Source organism: Helicoverpa armigera, chromosome 24 (assembly GCF_030705265.1).
Source record: "Helicoverpa armigera isolate CAAS_96S chromosome 24, ASM3070526v1, whole genome shotgun sequence".
Classification (NCBI taxonomy): Eukaryota; Metazoa; Arthropoda; class Insecta; order Lepidoptera; family Noctuidae; genus Helicoverpa; species Helicoverpa armigera.
The window spans coordinates 1,276,747-1,297,493 of record NC_087143.1 but is presented as its reverse complement, the minus strand read 5'-3'; the positions used below and the strand labels follow the sequence as shown (position 1 = coordinate 1,297,493).

Genomic DNA, 20,747 nt, shown 5'->3' with positions numbered 1-20,747 from the left:
ACAGTACTGCTAAATTAACGCTCTGCTCACATAACAATAAACTAGCTAATCAACGAAAAAAAATATTGCCTTGCATTTACAAACTTTTACAGGCATTGACTGACTGAAGGATAAGAAATAAAACACGTTATTTTCACAATATTATCTATAATAAAATGTACAATGATCACTATTACACTACATTTGTTTAATACCAGTATGATTTGGCGGGAACTCTGTCCTCCTTGATGCCCATCTCTTCCATTATATCCATCTCGAACGTTCTTAATTTTGGCGCGAAAGTTACCTGTAAAAATAAAACGATAATATTGATTAATGACTATCGCTAATATATATACGCACGGTAGAAAATAAATTAATTTAACCTACACGAAAATGTAGGTGAAAAGTGCTTGCAAAATTATTTTCAAGTATTTAATAATTATTTCGCAAATACTGTGATAGTTAACCCTTCAAAAGCTTTAAGCTTAACTCCTCTTTCTTAAAAAAATAAATTGAAACTCTAATCATAACATATTTGAACGTGCTTATCTCAGAAACTACTGGGATCGAATTAAAAAATTCTTTGGGCAAGTAAGTTACCCATTAATCAAAGGATGCTAAGGCAAATTTTTATGCAAGTACACCAAGTAGTTTCCACGGGAATCGAATGAAACCGCTGGCGGAAGCCAGTTTCAGATATTTACAATGGAAAGGTTAATTTTATTGCAGCAAAAAGTTTATTTACCTTAGCAACAGTATCGCTGGTGGTATCCTTGTCAACATTCTCCACATAGAGCTCTTTACTCTTGTAATCCATGGTCTCTTCCGCTGTCTTTGGTATCGGGATGATTCTACTACTGGCCAGAGATACACGCACCTACAAGTTAATGTTAGTAAATAATTAAAATAAAAGAGAAAAACAGTAATTTTTATCATGTTATTGAGTCTTTACCGATTGAAGATTCCTGCCTATATTATGAAACATATGTTATGTATGGTATACAGGAATGAATTTTATCCAGTACTCAAACTTTGTCAACTTATAGTTAAATAAGTTTTATAGATACGTATATTTTTATTTTGTCGTGTTTTAGTACAAAAAAGAAAAGTTATTGATATCGAAAGATGTTTATTTTTTAACAGATTGAACGGTCACAGGCGTCATAAGACAAAAGAATGATTCTGGACCACCAGTTTTTTTTTGTGGTCAGCTTAAAATTCATTCCTGTATGTATCTGTATACATACCTATTAAGTTAACTCTTGATATTATTAAATACATTGATGGAATGTTAAATTACATTATTTGATTTTGATGCAACATTTGAGCATCTCCAAAGTTCTGTTGAGTCAATCTGTTTTATTTACTTGTTTCTAGTTATTGAGCTAGTAACACAAAAGTTAAATTCAACCAGCATTTGGCAGTTGCAGTTGTGCTGATTTGCCAAAATACTGAATGTCAATGCCAACTGTAAATAAATATGTTATGCTGGCATACTCACACACCAATGTAGTTGATTCTTTAAATGAGGGATTATTTTGAGAATTTGTAACTGTCATCAAATATAAAGAGGAATCAATGTTTTGATACATCTTATCGATTACTACTTCTTTTGGCCATGAGGGAACTACTGAACTGGTTTGAAAAATTCTTCCACTGTTGGAATGCTACATTAATCCAGAGTGAAGTAGACTATCTACATATTTTATACAGGTATTTGAAGTATTTCCCACTGGTTGCAGGTGGAACTGTGGGAACAACTAGTGTATCAGGCAGATTTGAGAAAACTCCAACAACAGTGCTCTTTAATTAGAACTGCAGCTCACTTTATAAGAACATGTTAATGTACTTATTAAATAAATACCTTGTCCCCCTCTTCAGTGTATCTCCACTCAAAGTCAGTGGGCTTCAGTGTCTCTGGGTCCACCAGCTTCACCCCAGTGGTGACGAGTAGTGGGGCCTCTGACTGAATGGTGATGCCGGGGAACTTCTTGTCTTTACCCACCTGGAATTTAAAAAATTTGAAACATGTTTAAATATATTTAGAATTAATGCTCTGTACAGATGGTAGGTGAAGCACCTCAGCTCTAGTACATAAAGGTATCCAGAAGATGAGGAACATAAAATGAGGAGTGAACTGGAGTTCAGAAGCTGCCACGTAGCTGGTACCATTTACATAGTAAAGTATCCAATTTGATATCTAACTAGACTCAGACTGAAAGACTAAACTGTACATTTACAAATTTAGGTTGTACTTCAAAAGAACTCACAACTCTGAGATGTGTGTTGAGTCCCTCAACGATGACCCAGTTACGTTCCTGTATGACTTGGCACACAATCCCTTGCTTGCCTTTGTCCTTGCCCACCATTATCTCAACACGGTCACCTCTGAAAAATAATCATTACAAAGTTATGAAAATCTGAACATCATTGTAAGGATTTTAAAAGAACTTTTCACTTAGTCTGATCTTGAGGAAGAACTTGTGGTAGTCAGAAGCCAGTAAGTCTGACAACCTGTCTTACTAATGGGTATTGGGTTGCCCGGGTAACTGGGTTGAGGAGGTCAGATAGGCAGTCGCTCCTTGTAAAATACTGGTACATAGTTGCAAATGTACTTTTATACCTTCTTACTTATGTGGATCATCAATATAGAGAATAAGCTGAACTGGTTTGACATAAGCACAAAGATACATAGAGGTTTTATTTACGAAAAAAATATGCTCATACTTGAAGAAGCTCCACTCGCCCACGGGTTCGACGAACACTTTCTTCCTGTGCACATTACGGTCATTTTGCATCCGAAACTGAGCTGTCCAAGGCCTGTTCGTCGTAAAACGAAACTTTTTACGAGCTATCTGAGCAGTTGGGTACTGCGGATACTTTGAAGGATTCTTCCAATACACCTAAAACACGAAACAAAAATTATACATAACTTTCGAGGTTATGTTTTTAAAGACGTCGAATAACATCAACAGCGCATTTCTGTACCTGTTCATAGCTTCTTTTAATAAAGGACTCCGGTAAATTAGAGTATTTAACAGTCAAATCACCAACTTTCTTTGAGAGAAACCCAAATATTCGCATTTTTTTTGTTTTGTTTCGTAACCTGCTTTTGTAAATTCCTATTTGACAATTTGTATGTAAAAATTGACAATGTCAAATTGCATTGACTGTCAGTAAAATGTGGTCAACCAACGAATGTGGATTAAACAGGATTAAAACGGTTTTAGAAAAAAATATGCCCATGTATTCTCTTAGCCCCGTTTAGTTTACTTTGTACTTCCCTATTTATTTTCTTATATACTATCCCTATATACTCCTTCACGCACCCCTATATATTCCTTGTACACTCTGTTGTGTACATACTACTCTTATGGCAGTATGCTACCTTTTATAAACTCCCTTTTGTAGGTATGATGTGTACTTCTTTATGTACTCCCCTAAGAACTCGCTTATGTACTACCCCTTTGTACCCCCATATGTACTTCTACTACTCCTATAAACTCCTTAGTAACTACCCTATATCTGTATATCTGCTGGCGTGCCTTAATAAATACTCATTTTAATTAAAGATTAAAGGGATTAGTTACTTTTTGTTTAAAAAAACATGTATTTTATTTGCGATGTTATTTTGCACCTCAGTTTTGTACATGCATAAACATTAACTTCTTCGTAATGTGATGCTCGAATGCTTGTAACGGAATGCTTAAACATAGACAAAAACATTTTTTTTATTTTTTGATCTGACATTATCAAAATTTGCTGTCAACTTTGTATAAAAATCCAGTAAAAATCAATTGAATTATGAAATTAACGTGAAATTATTACGGCAATTGTATATTTACTTACGAAATAATATTAAGCGCACATTGTATTAGTTTTTATTTATTAATTGTAAAAAAATATGAATTTATTATTTAACATAGACAATTGACGTAAATCAGCTGTCCAATATCAGTCGTTGTAGGTGGCAGCACCGCGTCACGTGAATTTTCATGGCGTTGAAGGGCTAGTCCCGAATTGTCTTGTGATTTCGCCAAATTATTTGCTGTTTCAAATATTTAGTGTTAAACAGCATTAATTTATAAGTTCCAGGTGAGTGTCGTGTCTCAACAGAGTGTGTTACGTGGAAGATGTTGCCGTTAAATGCTTTTGCGCGGGACTGAAAGATGTCAAAGTCGGCAGTGACGGAGTGTAAGGGGTGGTTTGGGGTGATTTTCTTGGGTTTGCTCGCGGCCGGCGCCAGGATGTCTGACCGCCGAGCGGGCGCCGCGGGACCGGGCTCGGTATCGATTAGGTGCACGAGCCCGTTGCGTCAGCGTTCTGGCTAAAAACACCAGATCGTCGGCCGCTTCCGCGGGATCAAGACTGCATCTTCGCAGTACAAAATCGATTTTTCGGACAACGAAAATGTTTTTGATTGCACCAAACATGTAACATTGGTGGCGACGTGCGTTTCTACACTGAGTCTGTATAATTAGTTGGTATAATGAGTTGGTAGTACAATGTCTTATGTGGTGTTTCAGTGGTGAAGATGTCTGAATACTGGGTGATCAGCGCCCCGGGCGACAAGACGTGCCAGCAGACCTGGGACACCCTCAACAATGCCACCAAGTCGGGCAATCTCAGCGCCAACTACAAATTTCCAATCCCTGACCTGAAGGTAATCTATTTTGATTCATTTATTTATCTCAATTAGTAGTGTTATCTTTGTTACAAATCTAAGTCCAATATAATAGTAATTCTAACAAATTATCCATATCATATTCCCTATTGGATAATGACTGAAAATGTCCTTGGTCAGTAATAAGTCAGCTTCCAATTAATGCATACTTCTTGTCATGATCTTACCGTGACCCATTTTATTTTAAGACCCTACGAAAACAGGGAAATCAATAGGTATTTAAGATTAAATATTTTCTCAATAGTCATCCAATAAGATCAAGAAGATTCATATTAGCTTTATTATATTTCTGACAGTAAAATAAATGAAAAAAAAACAGGAACATTGTTAAGAACCGTGACATTTTTTCAATTATTTTTTTACGTTTGAATAAAACATTATTCATTGCCATGGAATAGTCCAAGTTGCTAACCAGCATTCTTTTTAAATAAATCAAATAAACATTCTATATGAACAATGATGTTACATAAATCAAATTCATTTGACCTATATCTTATATTGAGTATATTTTTCTAAACTATCAAAACAAGAATGTCTGTCTGACATGTAATATCATAGACAAAGAATGTAATTATTCCCCTGGGTCATTTTCTGAATTCCATCAGTGTTACTAAATTATGTTCATTCACAATATGACATAGCCTTTTTATACACTGGGATTTTAATTACAAATAATGAATGAATGTAAACTTTATTAGTTTAGACTCTACAATAATATTTACATAAAAAATACTATTAATTTAAAGAAAGAATAATGGATTCCAATAAAGGCAAAATATGTCATTATATTCCACACAATATTTTCTATATTTGCTTATTTACAATACTGTATCTCCTTCCCTACTTTGAAACATTAAAAAAATGTGTTCTTATCGTTTTTTTTTTAATACTATTTTCAGGTGGGGACATTGGATCAGTTGGTGGGACTGTCCGATGACCTGGGTAAGCTCGACACCTTCGTTGAAAGTGTCACGAGGAAAGTCGCTCAGTACCTTGGTGAGGTGAGTCGGGATTTTCAGTTTATTACTAAAATATTGGCCATTATTGCCGTGGATGATATTACAACAAGAATCATCCTAGAATTCATGTTCTAGCGCGTCTTTTTTCTTTTTAAACCAAAAAGTCTTCAATTAAAGATGAGTATTTTTTTGATTAAATCCTAAAACTTTGAATTGGGAAAAAATATTTAGAATTAGTATTTGAAACTGTAATATTCTGTTATATAAGTTCTACATTCTTGAAAGTTTTTTAATGTTTTATCTCTTGAATCTATTATTAATTTCTTCATCTTTCTTGAATATATAAATAAATGAATCTATTGAATGTAATTTTATAATCGTAAACTTATTTACTCAGGTACTGGAAGACCAACGCGATAAGCTCCATGAGAACCTTATGGCAAACAACAGTAAGTTATTTTTCTTTATTTTCTTATGGCACTAAACATAATATATAAACTTTTTGATTTTAATTCTACTCTTAAAAACATATTTCATTGTTTGGTGCCATTTGTTTATAGATTTTTGGAAGTTGAAAAAGGTTTGAAATAAAGAACTTAAACATAGACTTTTAACAACAAAATAGGATTATTTTGCATGATTTAAATAAAAAATAGAGAAAAAAGTTATTTATGGCATGTTTGGGAAACTATAGAGGAATTAAAGCTAAAGAATTGGGCCTATGATGTTGCCAGCATGAGAACTAATTTTTAAATAAAATAGAAACAGAATGAACTGGTGTAGACAAATAAATAAATTAAAAGCACAGAGTAGTGCGAAAAATTATTAGCATGTGTCGCTGAATTTCAATGGTTAAAGTTATCTTTTATATTTTTCTTATATTTATTTTTTAATTTATTTATTTATATTTACCTATTTTTTTTGCATGTTATTTTTTTCTAATCACACTGCCCGCATTTGAACAAGTCAGTCAGTGTGTTTCTTAATTTTATTATATTTTATATTAATTTGCAATTTATACCATTGCGTAATACCCGAGAATGTTTATTATTTTTAATACATTTTCTCACATAACACATCTCATCTCAATCCCGATATTGAACACTTAAGTACCTATATTTGAGCACTAATGTGTACATACCTATGTATAATGTTTATTGACGAACCTTGGCCATATAACAAATGAACACTACTTTGTACTAAAGTTACAGAATAAAGAACGAATAGACTTACCGTACATAAAAAAAATACAAGTTTCGTCGATAAAAATACTCAACATGATCACTTTTTAAAATGAAAGGCTAAGAATGTTGAGTGGACAGTGTTTGTACATGTATTTTTAGTTCGAGATTCGTTCACGTACGACTATGGCGAATCTCTTTGCACCACTGCACCTATGTGTGATATGTAAATAGATTTAATGGAATGTATAGAAAACAATTTATGTTGCATTCACCATATTGGTATCACTGCTATCGAAGTTTCAAATATTTCGCGGTGCGGCAAGGAATAATTCGGCAAAATTAGAAGAATATCAGACTAAATTAGGATGAGACTCTACCAAAGGTAAAATTTAAATCGTATTTACAGGAAATCTTGACTAAATTGTTTTTTTTTTTAATATATATTATTAGGCAGGCGATTGGCTTACAGGTCTTAGAGGAGAGTCGGCTAAATTGCGCATTCTTTGATTCTTAATTCAAAATTTTAATTGTATCTATTTTTATTATATTTAATTGAATGCGATACATATAAAATATTTTATATACATTATGTACATAACGCTTAGATATCACAATATATAGTGTCGCTTTTTTATTATTTTTTTTCTGATTTAATAAGTTTTTTGACACAATTGTGTTTAGAATTAATTTTAATATATATTTTAGATTGAGAATGTTAGATTTTGGGATTGCATTTCAGTGTCTGAGAAATGGAAAAAAGTTTGCGGCAGTGAGTAATATTTTTTTCGTAGTTTATGTAAATTGAGCTTAATAGTAATTATTGTGCGAGCTTCAGAGTTCAGATATAATATTTACGCTTCAAATATCTGTATATTTTTATGATATGTTTGAAAATAATGCCGTATTCTAGCTACATAACATATGGTTGTTACAGAAAATGTTTATAAGTATGTGTATGTAAGATATGTTAATATATAAATAAAATATGCTGATTTAGGGTCATTTTACTATATTTATTTACTTATACATAAAAGTTGAACAGTGACCAAACAGTAAATGAGGTTCTATAATGACTTTTCTTCGCTAAGTTTGTGAATATTAAAATTATAGGTTTTATATAGTATCGTTATAAATAAATAGCACTACACAGATCATGTACAGGATGTTAACAATGTGTTAAGTAATCATGCGTCACGGTGTATATTAAATAAACACTTTGTAGCGATTTTTCAGTTACCATTTTTTTTAACTGCACGGCATATAATAACACAGACGGTGACACAACGAGACATGTAACTTAGTATTACGTCCATAGGCTACTTGTTAACATGAAATTACGAGAGTCGAACATTTTTTACCGACTCCCTATAAGGAGAAGGCTTTTATTTAGTCGGAATCTTTTAGTAAAATAGTGTGAAAGTTCAGAATATTGTTAATTTTTTTTTAGTTTAAGATTTCTCCGGTTTATAATGACTTCAAATTAGCATTACCTTTCGAGCCACCAACGATATGAAACTGGTAATTTTATACGTTAGCACAATTTAACCAGTGTCGACTTGGGTAAATTCGATATGTATCAGTTACATCATATTCATCTGAATTGAGATAATGTACTGTTATCATAGCGACTGTGCCTTCAGATCAAACGAGATAAATTCGGTGATAGGATATATTTATATGACTTAATGTTAAGGTGATATGTAATGGATATGCTTACCTATATTATACATGTAACAACTAAAACCAAGAAAAATCTTCTTCTGTTGGTCTGCTAGAGACTAATAATAGGTATGACGACTGTAAATTAGAACAGTTTTTCAGCAGTCTTGTCCGTCAGTGTCTTGGAATCTATCGATAGATCTGCAGGAATTTGGGAAGCGCTTTTGAAGGTCACTACACTAGTGATAGTTTCACAGATGGCACTGCAGCATCATCACTGGAAAAGGTGAAATAATTGTAGATAAATGTTTTTTCGATATGCAGGGTTGAGATAAGTTGCCTGCGATAAGTATGAGATTTCCTTAAATTCAGAACTATTTCTGATTTACAATTTGAGGGCAAATTACAAAAGCTTCCATCAAAATGTTCTCTTTTTAAAATGAATTGGTCAAAACGTGCAAGTTCATATCCATTACATATCTCCATGAGCTATTAATAAAACCACATTTCGCTTAACTTTAATTAATTTTTAGACGTTGTAAGTTGTCGCACAATATGTTGTACTAAGTAAGATTACTGAATATAATGTCTTCATATCATAGATAATAGCAATCACTGCCTCACAAGACATTCATAGCTTAGCTATATCAAGCTTTAAAAATTGTCTATGCTTTGCGCTTCTTAATTTTTTATTATTATTTAGTTTATTTATTATAATTATGAAAATATATTCTTTATTTTGCTCCTGTCCTATACTAAATCCTCTTTATTTTTATCCTAAATTCATCGAGGCGTAATAAAAGCGATATCTTGATATAATCCACTTCGGAATAGATTCGAGGTTTGTTTAGAAAACATGAAGCATTGAAATAACTTTACACCCGCCATAAACTATAGATAGGATTTGAATATAAGCGGTATATATTAGTTGTTAGCGATGGGATTGTAAGCGTTAGGAAGCTTAGTGAAGGTTTATGAGATGGGTTATGGACTGTGGCGACTCTAGGCATTGAATCATACGCGGACCCGGGCGGGGGCGAGCCGCCGCCCACGCCTACGTCCCCGGTGTGCGACTCCGCGTTCTCGGAGCACCACGGGTGCTGGCCCTGTGAGCACCGAGAGCATTCCGAGTACGAGGCGTCGCACCCCTCGCAAGTGTCCAGCGGCCGCAGCTCGCCGCGGTGGGACGATGACGACGAAGAGGAACGCCACCACCATATTCTCACACAAGGTTTAGGAGACCTAACCCTCGCCTTACCTAACTCCCACATTTGGACGGAACTTGAAACGATCGCAAGTTTACTTTTAACCATTAAAGTTTGGACGTTCTCGGAGAGTACGTGAGTCAAGTTCTATTCAAAGTTTTTCCCAGTAGGCCCAGTATATCCTACTAGTTAGGATAACGAAGCTTTACATTCGCTAAGGTTTCGTTGTTACGTTCAGCGCTAACTGCAGATCTCAAACTAGGTTATGTGAAGGCAGTGATTGTTATGTTATATCTCATAATATCTTCTACAATTTGCTATTGATATTGTTTTATCTCCGAACAGCAGATGGCGCTGGCCGTATTTAAAATTTCGCGAGCGCCATCCTGAATTTTGGTGTATATTTGTTGGTTAAATTAAAGTTTAGGGTGACGCTACGAAGATGTGGCTAGGAATTTCACAAAATGTACGTCCTGCACCACATCGCTGTGTCCATGCGTCGACTTGACGTTTACAAGTAATGTCTATAATGTGTAGTTAACATAAACCGGGCATTTTGCGAAATTATAGTAACTATTTCAAAATTTCGCGGATTGCCCCGTAGAAGCTTCATACACAGTTGAACGTGTTCTATATTATAGCTTTTTAAGTTATTTTTAGTTCGCTTAGATGTTTAATTTATTAATAATGTCGATGTTGTATTTTGTTATTGTATATTTTTATTTTACTTATAACATAAAATATATTTTTAAGTTATACTTCTGCTTTTGTGCGCAAAATATGTATTTACGATAAATCGTGAAAACAGTGTCGACTTTTTACTATGGACGACTATAGTAAATTATGTAATTCATAATACTTTCGAATCGAAACAAGAATGCTCTTTAGAAACACGTCAGAAAATCGATTTATGCCCGATCATTCAATTTTACAGTTCACAAATTTCAGTCGCCTACGTTACAGCTCAGTCCATATTTCACTTAGTTATAGTATTGCTAAAATTAGATTTATTACAAAGACGGATCATAACCTTGATTCCGTCACGTTGGTTATTTATGAAACGGATCGCGTTTGGCGGTGTTTTAATGTTTATTATGACTGTGCACGATTTGTGTGCGTCGAACGGAACGCAAAGGCGCGGGGAAACAGTCGTATGTTAAATGTCTGTTGGACATGCAATATTTTCGCGAGCGAATAGATTTTTCACTTAAATAAATTAATTGTTTTCACACAAATCTTTTCAGGAATAGATTTAATACAATTTAACCACCAACAGTTTTACCTTATTATAGGATTTACCAGTTTATTTAGTGGTGATTAATTATGCTATTTCAATTTGTTTGGAGTACATAAATTACCCCACTATCCCCTATATATTAGTTTGGGATAGGATTGATAAATATTTATCAATATGTAAGCGGTTATTCGGGTTAAAACAATACAACGCATTTAGTTAATGTTACAGTAATTTATATGTTGTATAAATTATTACTGTAGATTTTGAATCGCAAATAAACTTGTAGATAAATATAAACTGGACTTGATATTCATACTTTTGTTTTTATTATTTAAGATTTTATCTTTACTCTTATCGAAGGAGAAAAATATAATTAGGACCGAAGACCAAATTAAGTCACTTATTGCATAACAAAATTATCATATACAGATGGTTAAATTAAAAACAATGTTTCGGTTATAGATCTGAATACTTACACAGAACATTTTCCAAAAAAATGTAGATTGATATTTTTTTGTAAGCTTGTATTAATGTTGCCACCGTAATACGGTAAATAAGTTTAAGGGACTAACGAATAAATGAATTGCTATATTTTTCGTGTCTTACTGAAATAATTATAGGAAAAAGGATGAATTTGAAGCAACGTATATTTAGGTGCGTGATACAGAATATTATATGAATGTGGTATATGTGCTTAGATTGTTTTTATATTATAGATTGATGTATTTTATTGAGAAACTACATTATAGTAAAGGGTTATTTATACCAACCAAGTTCATACTATCATAAGTCATAGACAATATATTAAAATATATAAATACAATACAATACATTGAAAAAAAAAATAGGCATTTTTCTAATAAAAATAATACACCCTCAAAAATATAATGTAGTTTTTATCAATATGTACCCGTATTTAAACATGTAACTTCGTTTTTTTTTATATTTGTTACTTTCTTATCATGATTTTGAATACGGGTTTTCTAGCATGGAATTATGTATGCATGTTATTATTATAATTTTAGTGCATGTCTCTCTATGAAACTGAGCTATGAGTGTATTAGAACACTTTTGTATACATATGGGTTTATTATTATTTGAAAACAGGAATATTTTTACTAAAATATTTGACGTGTAAAGGAGTTATTTTCAACTATTTGAAAAAAAAAAAAATTGTTGTTAAAAAAATTGCTGCATTTTTTCAAAGTCGTATTATTTGTCCGATTGTATACATTTGCCACTTGGGTAAAATCACTCTTAAGAGTCAATAAACTCAACTATTTCAAGCCCAATGTGTACAAGAGTAAGAAATTACAGTATTTTGTCTAAATGCACGTTAAGCTAGACTGTTATATTAATTTCAATTTATTGAACAATGCTTACCATTCGTTTGTTTTGTTTCAATTTTGGTTTTGCTCTTTTTAATAACAAAATAAAAATTATTATACAATTTTAGTGTACGATATTCTTGTTATATGTTGATTATTATACGAATGTTTCCAGTGTTTTTTGTATTGATTTTGTTTCTATTAATGTTAAATATAAAATTATAAATTAAAAATAAATATAAAATGATAACACTTAAAATTAACATTTTTTTATACAATTTCGAGATGAAAAAATACTCAAAATTTCCAGAAAAAAAATTAAAAAAATATTTGTTCTGCTTTTTTATTTGAAAATATTTTCTTGTTTTTGATTGTTTATTTGTGTTTCAGGCGACATGCCATCGTACCTTACCCGTTTCCAATGGGACATGGCGAAGTACCCCATTAAGCAGAGTCTGCGTAACATCGCCGATATTATCAGCAAACAGGTTCGTTACAACTACTTCTTGTAGCAAAAAATTGGCAATAGGCAACATATTTGTAGCAAAAAATATCTGTATTGTATTGTATAGGGTTACCTTCATAACCTTCTTTAATTATGTTCTACTAGAGTTCCGGCTTAACAAAAAAAAACACAAAGTTGAGTTTGAGTTTGCAAAAAAAACTAGAAAGAAGACTTAACAAATCGTATCCTATATCTTCCTCCTGAAAAGTTTGTGTTCTTTACACTTATGAGAATTTCACTCTAAATATCGTTTAAAGAACTATAAATATGTAGTAGCAAGAAATATATTAAAAAAAAAACAATCTAATACTTAATTGTCTTGTCCTTGTGTGTCCCACAGTATTACTAATTAAACAATAGATTAATAGCATTGTTAATGACAGGTGGGTCAGATCGACTCGGATCTGAAACAGAAGTCGGCCGCCTACAACGCACTCAAGGGCAACCTACAGAACTTGGAGAAGAAGCAGACGTAAGCTATAACTATTATATTTCTAAAGAGAATGTATAGAAAAGAAGAAAAAAGAAAAGAAAATGTATTTGGTATAATAATGTATTCTTATTTAAAATTATATAAGAATAGGCCTTAAGTACTTCTTAAAGAAAATCTTAGTGAAAGAGATAAAGTATAATTTTACTTTTATTCGAATCAAAGATTAACGACATCCTGTCATATAGGTATGCAGTATAAAATAATTAGTTGATCGTCGAGTTATGAAACTGTTTGTTTTGATAGCAAAAATTCTTCGCTTTGATGGCTTAACTCTTATATCTCAATTTATGAACATGAAGCTATAAATCTTAGCATCTGTTCATGAACGTAAGTAATATAAATATTTCCATGATTATGTCTCGTTACTATGTAGGTTGATGGAAAATATTATTTAACAAACATTGAAGACTAACAATGAAATATAGGAACAAGACACCAATAGACGTTCTTATCATTTTAATTATTTCTTTATTAATTTAGATTAATGCTCAATCCTTCTCCTTGTGAGAAGAGGCCTGTGCCCAGCAGTGGGACGATAAAAAGGCTGTAACAGTAACAGTTATTTAGATCTAGAACAACGACGAAATAAATATTTAAAAAATAATATTTTACCTCCCCATTCAGAGACATTTAATGGTTACTTAAGCTATTATATATTATATATATATCCTTAATATTATTATATGTCTCTGAGTGTGGAGGTTAGTCTATTACCGCGGTCGATAAGATCACGTCTTATATCCAAAGTTAACTTAGGCAAAACATCAAAAAATCCTTTATATTTGAATGTTAACTTAACCCTGATGGTTCTACTTGCAGTGGCAGTCTGCTGACCCGCAACTTGGCGGACTTGGTGAAGCGCGAACACTTCATACTGGACAGCGAGTACTTGACCACCCTGCTTGTCATCGTGCCCAAGTAAGTACATACTATATTGATAACTTAAGTTTTGCTGGGTTCACGTTTAAGGCCACCGACAGCAACATCGACACAAGGCAGTTTTCTTAAAACAACTGTTGTTTTGTAAAAACAATTGTAACCACAAAATAAGTTTATAGCACTTGTCTTCTATGTGATCTCAAAGTTTTTTATCATGGGAAGATTGCATAGAGAGACTTGATATTTTTTTTCTTTTATATCCAGTTTCATCTGATAAAGTTTCTGGTAGTCTATCATCAGAAACTTACCTGACAGATTAACTACATTAATAAATGTGGTTTCACAAATCTCGGATAGCAATAAGTGGCAGAGATTATAAGCATCTTTTGTTCAGTAGATAGCTTTAACTATTAGATAACTAACTGACACTTTATAGGTAATCAGTTAAACTGGACCTAGATATTTTTTTATGGGATGTAAGTTGTTATTAACTAGCTATTCCTGTCCCCAGGTCGATGTTCAACGACTGGACAGCGAACTACGAGAAGATCACGGACATGATCGTGCCGCGCTCGTCGCAGCTCATCCACCAGGACAACGACTACGGGCTCTTCAACGTCACGCTCTTCAAGAAGGTACATATGTTTTGTTTGCTAACATAATGAAACGATGATTATAGATGTGGAAGCAAGTACTTGTATACTTGCGTATGTGAATCTATAACATAGGCGATTAACACACGGCACCGCGCATCGCCGCGGTAGGCGGTGAAGCGGATCTCATGTCGCATTGCCCTGTATTAAATCCGTTGATGCCTAATACACGTACACCGCCTGACCGCGCGTTCGAGCGGTGCTCTTTTGTTCGAGCGCCACCGCCCTCCGCGGCGGTGCGCGGTGCCGTGTGTTAATCGCTATAGTGTTTGTGTGATTCGGCTACTCGACGACTACTGATTGCTCCCAAGCTTACGCTTACATTTACAAGTAAGTATGACGCAACTGCCCAACATTTTGTGGGACTTTTGTCCATATGCAGGTATCAACGTTTATAATTTTTATTACGGTATAGAACCATCAAATAATTGGCCTAACGAAGACATGGTTAAAGGTATACGAGACCCAAAAAACGTTTTTCAAAAACGAACACTATTCAAATACTGTATCAATATATCTACAGGTATTCGTTTGAGTGATAAGTTTATTGAAAAGTTGAACATACCTACATATTTTTTGCTCGTTAATATTTATGACCCAAAATAGTATTTTTAATGAATTTATTTATGTATTCCCGTGTAGGTAGTGGAGGAGTTCAAGCACCACGCCCGCGAGCGCAAGTTCGTGGTGCGCGAGTTCTCGTACAACGAGGCCGACATGGCGGCCGGCAAGAACGAGATCACCAAGCTCGTCACCGACAAGAAGAAGCAGTTCGTTAGTATTATTTACTACCTTGTTTATTTATCTACTCAGCTCAGACGGGAAACCTCTCCCAACACAGCTGGAAAAAGACTCGGGAGATGATGATATCTGCTCGTTAGCAAAAAAGCTGTGCGTGTTGCGTACAGACAGAGTAACTTTAGTATTTATTGCATTAATGCCCATTTTCACCGACAACATTAACATCCGTTTGTCGTAAAGCAACGGCTAACTTTGAAACTTGAACGTAATTATTTCTTAGTAAACATTTGTATTAAGAAAATTAGCATTTGTGTTGTTAATGAAAATAGGCCTTAGCAACCATTTCAGGCTGTCGTGAAAGTTTGTAAAAACTATTGATTGTATTGAAAATATCCAAATATCACTTCGGACATATTACAATATTTGCACTACAAGTTCAACATTTAACTACTTACCATACATATACAATTCATCCATAATCGAAATATGCTCTCCATCATCCAGGGTCCGCTGGTGAGGTGGCTGAAGGTGAACTTCTCCGAGTGCTTCTGCGCCTGGATACACGTCAAGGCGTTGCGTGTCTTCGTTGAGTCCGTGCTCAGGTCAGTTATTATTGTTTTATAGCAAAAACACGATAAAAAAATCGTAATTAAAAAGTACTACACTTATTTTTTTATTGGCACACCAACAGCATTACAAACAGTTAATATATAAAAAACATGAATTATAATTTACATTGAAATATGTACTTGAATTCACTATTTCTGATTGTTAATGGGTACAGTAGCTTTTGCGCACAATTTGGTGCGCGTACATTCTTTTCATGAGCGATTCAATACATTGCATTGTCTACTATGCTGCCAATATAGCTGCGATTTTTTTAAAGAACATTAAGTTATACTGAAAAAAAAAGTCGTGGTGGCCTAGTGGGCAAAGAACCAACCTCTCGAGTATGAGGGCGCGGGTTCGAATCCAGGTCAGGCAAGTACCAATGCAACTTTTCTAAGTTTGTATGTACTTTCTAAGTATATCTTAGACACCAATGGCTGATAAAAAGGTGAAGGAAAACATCTTGAGGAAACCTGGACTATATAGTCTGAAATCACCAACCCGCATTGAGCAAGCGTGGTGATTAATGCTCAATCCTTCTCCGTGTGAGAGGAGGCCTGTGCCCAGCAGTGGGACGATAAATAGGCTGTAACTAACTAACTAACTAAGTTATACTGAAGAAAGATATACTTAATTAAATCTGCAGTATGTAGAATCCCATTATCCTACCAAATTAAAATCTCCTGAAGTTAAAAGAGTCTTCAAACATAATAATGAAGTTTATTTGTTTGTTATATCTCCACAGATACGGCCTCCCGGTGAACTTCCAGGCGGTGGTGATGGTGCCGTCTCGCAAGAACACCAAGAAGCTGCGCGAAGTGCTGCAGACGCTCTACGCGCACCTCGACCACTCCGCGCACCAGCACACCAGCTCCGCGCAGGATGTCAGTACCACACTCATTCATACACTCACACTCATAGCAACTTATTCACGCACTCACTCACCCATAGCAACTCACTCACTAATTAAACGCATACACTAACCAATTCACACATTTGCTCACCACAAAATTATACAAACACCCATCCGCTGTTTTAGCCACTGGTAAAGAAATAAGAGTGAGTTCACTCTTATTTCTTTACCCATTTAGTCACTCACCCATCCACTTATATACTCACTCATAACGACTGAAGGACATCTCTCAAACACAATATACAACACAGCATATACACACACAAACTATTCCGGAACCATTCAAGTTTTACTTTTAATCAACATTTTTTTCATAATTACACGTTTGTGTTTCAGAACGCGGAGTTGGCGGGTCTCGGTTTCGGTTCGTCCGAGTACTTCCCGTATGTGTTCTACAAGATCAACGTGGACATGCTCGACAAGAATTAACTGCGCCCGACGACAACCCCTTTATATTAGGTAATATCGGAAAATATACTTTATTTTCATTTACGTAAAGTATATTTTATAATAAATTCTGTTCTATCTAATTGAGAGACAGGTTTTAATAAACATTTAGATAAAATCTGTGACTGCACAATTCTGTCTCTGAACACAATCTGAAATTTTATCCTTCCTTATCCTTCATATTTGAAGTCCTATGCCAATTCAAATTGCATAACATTGTGCAAAAGATATACAACTTATGATATCAGGTTCAGAATTTAATGGTAGGTATTTTCAAAGCGCATTATTTCAGTTTCAAGCCCATATAAGTAAGTCTAATTTTATGAATGGTATATGCCTAACTGTATTGTATGTGTTCCAGGTAATGTTACCAGGTTGTTAATCCTGTGTGTTCGGCTGTATCGGTCACGCAATAGCATGAAGTTTCATCGTACAATTTATTTTACTTTATACAACATATCTAATATCTATCCCCAAATTAATATCAACCCTTGAAAAAAGCATATTTTTCTATATGTACAGATTTTTTGAAATCGTTTTATTTGTGACATCTTTAAATCATATTTTTTCGTTTTACAATGCAGGTTGTTGGTATAGATGTTTGTGTAATTTATATAATGTGTTATTTATAAATAAGATGCCATTATGAATTGAGAAAAATATAAAATTGTTGCAATAATCTTGGTAAAGCTTTATGGCTTGATGTTTTTGTTGAAAGTTAATAAAACCTGTTTAAATAAATGAATTGAGTTCAGTATTATACTTGAGTTGCGTAGTGTAGCGTAACGCCTACAAATGTATATTAACGTAAATAACATCAGATGCAAAGCTATGTAAATAAGAACATTCCTCAAACGTGTGTAGTACATAATAAAATATTATTCAAGTTACTGTTTGTTGTGGTTTTATTTTAAAATGTGCTTTCGTGCTTACTACACAATCCTCTAATTCCTGTAGTTAGGTTACCCCTGCATGTCTTGTGTAGTCCATTACTCAGTCTTGTTCCAACTAACTTGCAATAAAACAGCAGGGGCAGATCCCGCAGATCCAGCCTTCAAACAAGGTTGTAAGCAAGCACATCCATCCAATATGGCAGAAAATTCACATTCATCATCATCTATCACATATTCAGATAAATGCATAAAGGGGCAGAATATACCAAGTGTAAATAGGGGTAATATATACAGTCATGGACACATAATTAAAGACACTGTTGGAATCTTAAATTGCTGCCGCATTTCATCTGTATTTCTTTTTTCTGATTGCTAGTGGAACTTTATTTTCTATTTTAAAATATTTAAGAGGGCATTGTGAAATATTAAAACTAAAGACTATCTTCAGTGATCCTTCGCGACAAGTTTTTTTTCGCTTTATCCGAATCTCGAGCGGTATGAACCATACCGTGGCCTGGCCATATAATTAAAGACACTCCATTTGCTCAGAGGAAGAAATGCAAATTATTAATATTATTGATGGTACTTTTCTATAACAACATTTCCTACACTGTAACTAAGCATACTAATGAGTACTAATATTTGGTTTATTTCCTTTTACCTCAATGACAGCACGACATCCCTAAGCGTGCAAGCGGTCAGTTTTGTTGTAAGTCGCTACGGGAATTTTCTTCCATGCTTCATAAAAATCAATAATTCATGTATGACTTATCGCCATTGTGTTTTCTGGCCGATCACCAGTTTTTTTTTTTCTATTAAATTTGCGATGGGCCAAACCAAAACCGTCATAAGTTGCTCGATCAAAGAGTCCTTTTTACTACTCTTACAGTGTTTTTCAGAACTTTTCTAATTTGGAAAGCGCTAAGGACCGGTAAATTATGCTTAGCATATAACAAAATGCTATTTCTAAAATATTATAGTACTTGAATTCGCCTATTTTTAATAATATCTTTCTAAAAGATCACCACACCAAGTAGTGGAGAGAAGCCCCACACTATTACTTTTTCGCCTCCTATGTTTGAGAACTTTCTTAGTGTACTTTGGTTCCATCTCATGTTTTGGAGGCGACTAATTTCGATACATTATTTTAGAATTATTCGTATCCCTTTGTTTAATGAGAAAAAAATACATTTTTGAACCCCTGTTAACTGCACCTTTCACATTTGATAGAAATAGCCAACTACAGTATGGACACGCGGTGCTTTTCCAAAAGTAACATCTTCCGATACCCATGCCTTACAGCTTTTCCCGACCCGGTTGTAGTCTAAAAGTTCTGCAGACACAATTGTCGTCCTTTTAGCATCAGATGACTCCCAAAAAAACCAGTACCGAATCATGTAAATGGTTCACTATTTGCCTATAGCACCGCCTTAAAGTCTGTTTGCGGACAAGTTTTCCTTGGGGTCGGTTTTGAGTTGTTCTCAAACCATGCCTTTTTTAGTGCTATTGATAAGAAATCTTTAATAATAAATTTATTACCATGTCCTTACTACAGATCAAGTGGTATGAGTAAATCCGTATGTCAAAATATAATATTAAAAAGCCTAAAACATTTTACTTACCAGAATTTTTGTTCTAGTCTTATTGATAGGACTAAAATCAGTGGCGTAGCGTGGGGGGGGCAAGGGGCACATTCCCCGGGCGGCAGCTTTTAGGGGGCGGCAAAATTTACTCAATTAAAAAAAAATCGCAACTCTAGCATCTGCGCCGCTACATAAAACTGTCTAACAATAACAAAACACTAAATAAGAAAGTTGAAACTTTTTAAACTTAAAATTAATTATTGTTAAAATTTGGTACTTAAAACACACGTGACACTACATTTTACGTAATTTTGGTTTTGAGTCTTAAATAAAAATAATTAATTGCTCGCTTCGCTCGCGTGTTCAGAAACTGTATGCGCTTAATTTAGCATTTGTCAACAAACAAAAGTTAAGTACGTTTGGGCTAAATTTTACGTAATATTTGGTTTAAGTCCGATAATTTCGCTCGCTTCGCTCGCGTATTCAGAAACTATATTATGGCCCTTGTTTTTGCTTTTGTCAACAAACAAAAAGTTAAGTAGGTACGTTTGGGCAAAATTTTACGTAATTTTTGTTTTAAGTCCGATAAAAATTTCGCGCTCGCTTCGCTCGCGTATTCAAAAACGATATGCCCTTATTTTTGCATCTGCCAACAAACAAAAAGTTAAGTACGTTTGGGCTAAAGTTTACGTAATATTTGGTTTAAGTCCGATAAAAATTTCGCGCTCGCTTCGCTCGCGCATTTGGAAACTATATAGGCAACTTTTCTTTATTTGCATTTGCTTATCTACAC

The 20,747-nt window shown here is 34.0% G+C and overlaps 2 protein-coding genes across 2 annotated transcripts; one reads left to right on the top strand and one right to left on the bottom strand.

The window, feature by feature from the left end:
- Positions 1–127: 127 nt before the first annotated feature.
- LOC110382103 (large ribosomal subunit protein uL24m) lies at positions 128–3,133 on the bottom strand. Its single transcript, XM_064041278.1, has 6 exons — positions 2,971–3,133; positions 2,710–2,885; positions 2,253–2,370; positions 1,847–1,987; positions 728–859; positions 128–286 (listed from the first exon to the last, which is right to left on the bottom strand). The coding sequence occupies exons 1-6, from the start codon at positions 3,064–3,066 to the stop codon at positions 188–190; spliced, it is 762 nt and encodes a 253-aa protein (XP_063897348.1). The 5' UTR covers positions 3,067–3,133; the 3' UTR covers positions 128–187.
- A 783-nt stretch (positions 3,134–3,916) lies between these two features.
- LOC135118631 (V-type proton ATPase subunit C) lies at positions 3,917–18,373 on the top strand. The gene is made up of 13 exons (XM_064041160.1): positions 3,917–4,077; positions 4,509–4,645; positions 5,566–5,667; positions 6,023–6,074; positions 12,629–12,726; positions 13,127–13,215; positions 14,056–14,154; positions 14,627–14,750; positions 15,411–15,542; positions 16,014–16,111; positions 16,864–17,002; positions 17,368–17,490; positions 17,840–18,373. The coding sequence occupies exons 2-12, from the start codon at positions 4,517–4,519 to the stop codon at positions 17,458–17,460; spliced, it is 1,155 nt and encodes a 384-aa protein (XP_063897230.1). The 5' UTR covers positions 3,917–4,077; positions 4,509–4,516; the 3' UTR covers positions 17,461–17,490; positions 17,840–18,373.
- The last annotated feature ends 2,374 nt before the right edge of the window (positions 18,374–20,747 follow it).

Bases quoted from the DNA above. Each gene is read 5' to 3' on its own strand.
- LOC135118631 (XM_064041160.1), top strand. From the start codon at position 4,517: ATGTCTGAATACTGGGTGATCAGCGCCCCGGGCGACAAGACGTGCCAG. The intron at 13,216-14,055 runs GTAAGCTATAAC...TTCTACTTGCAG, and splicing joins AACTTGGAGAAGAAGCAGAC to TGGCAGTCTGCTGACCCGCA. The intron at 17,003-17,367 runs GTCAGTACCACA...TTTGTGTTTCAG, and splicing joins ACACCAGCTCCGCGCAGGAT to AACGCGGAGTTGGCGGGTCT.
- LOC110382103 (XM_064041278.1), bottom strand. From the start codon at position 3,066: ATGCGAATATTTGGGTTTCTCTCAAAGAAAGTTGGTGATTTGACTGTT. The intron at 1,988-2,252 runs GTGAGTTCTTTT...TTTAAATTCCAG, and splicing joins TCAACACACATCTCAGAGTT to GTGGGTAAAGACAAGAAGTT. The intron at 860-1,846 runs GTATTTATTTAA...ATTAACTTGTAG, and splicing joins ACACTGAAGAGGGGGACAAG to GTGCGTGTATCTCTGGCCAG.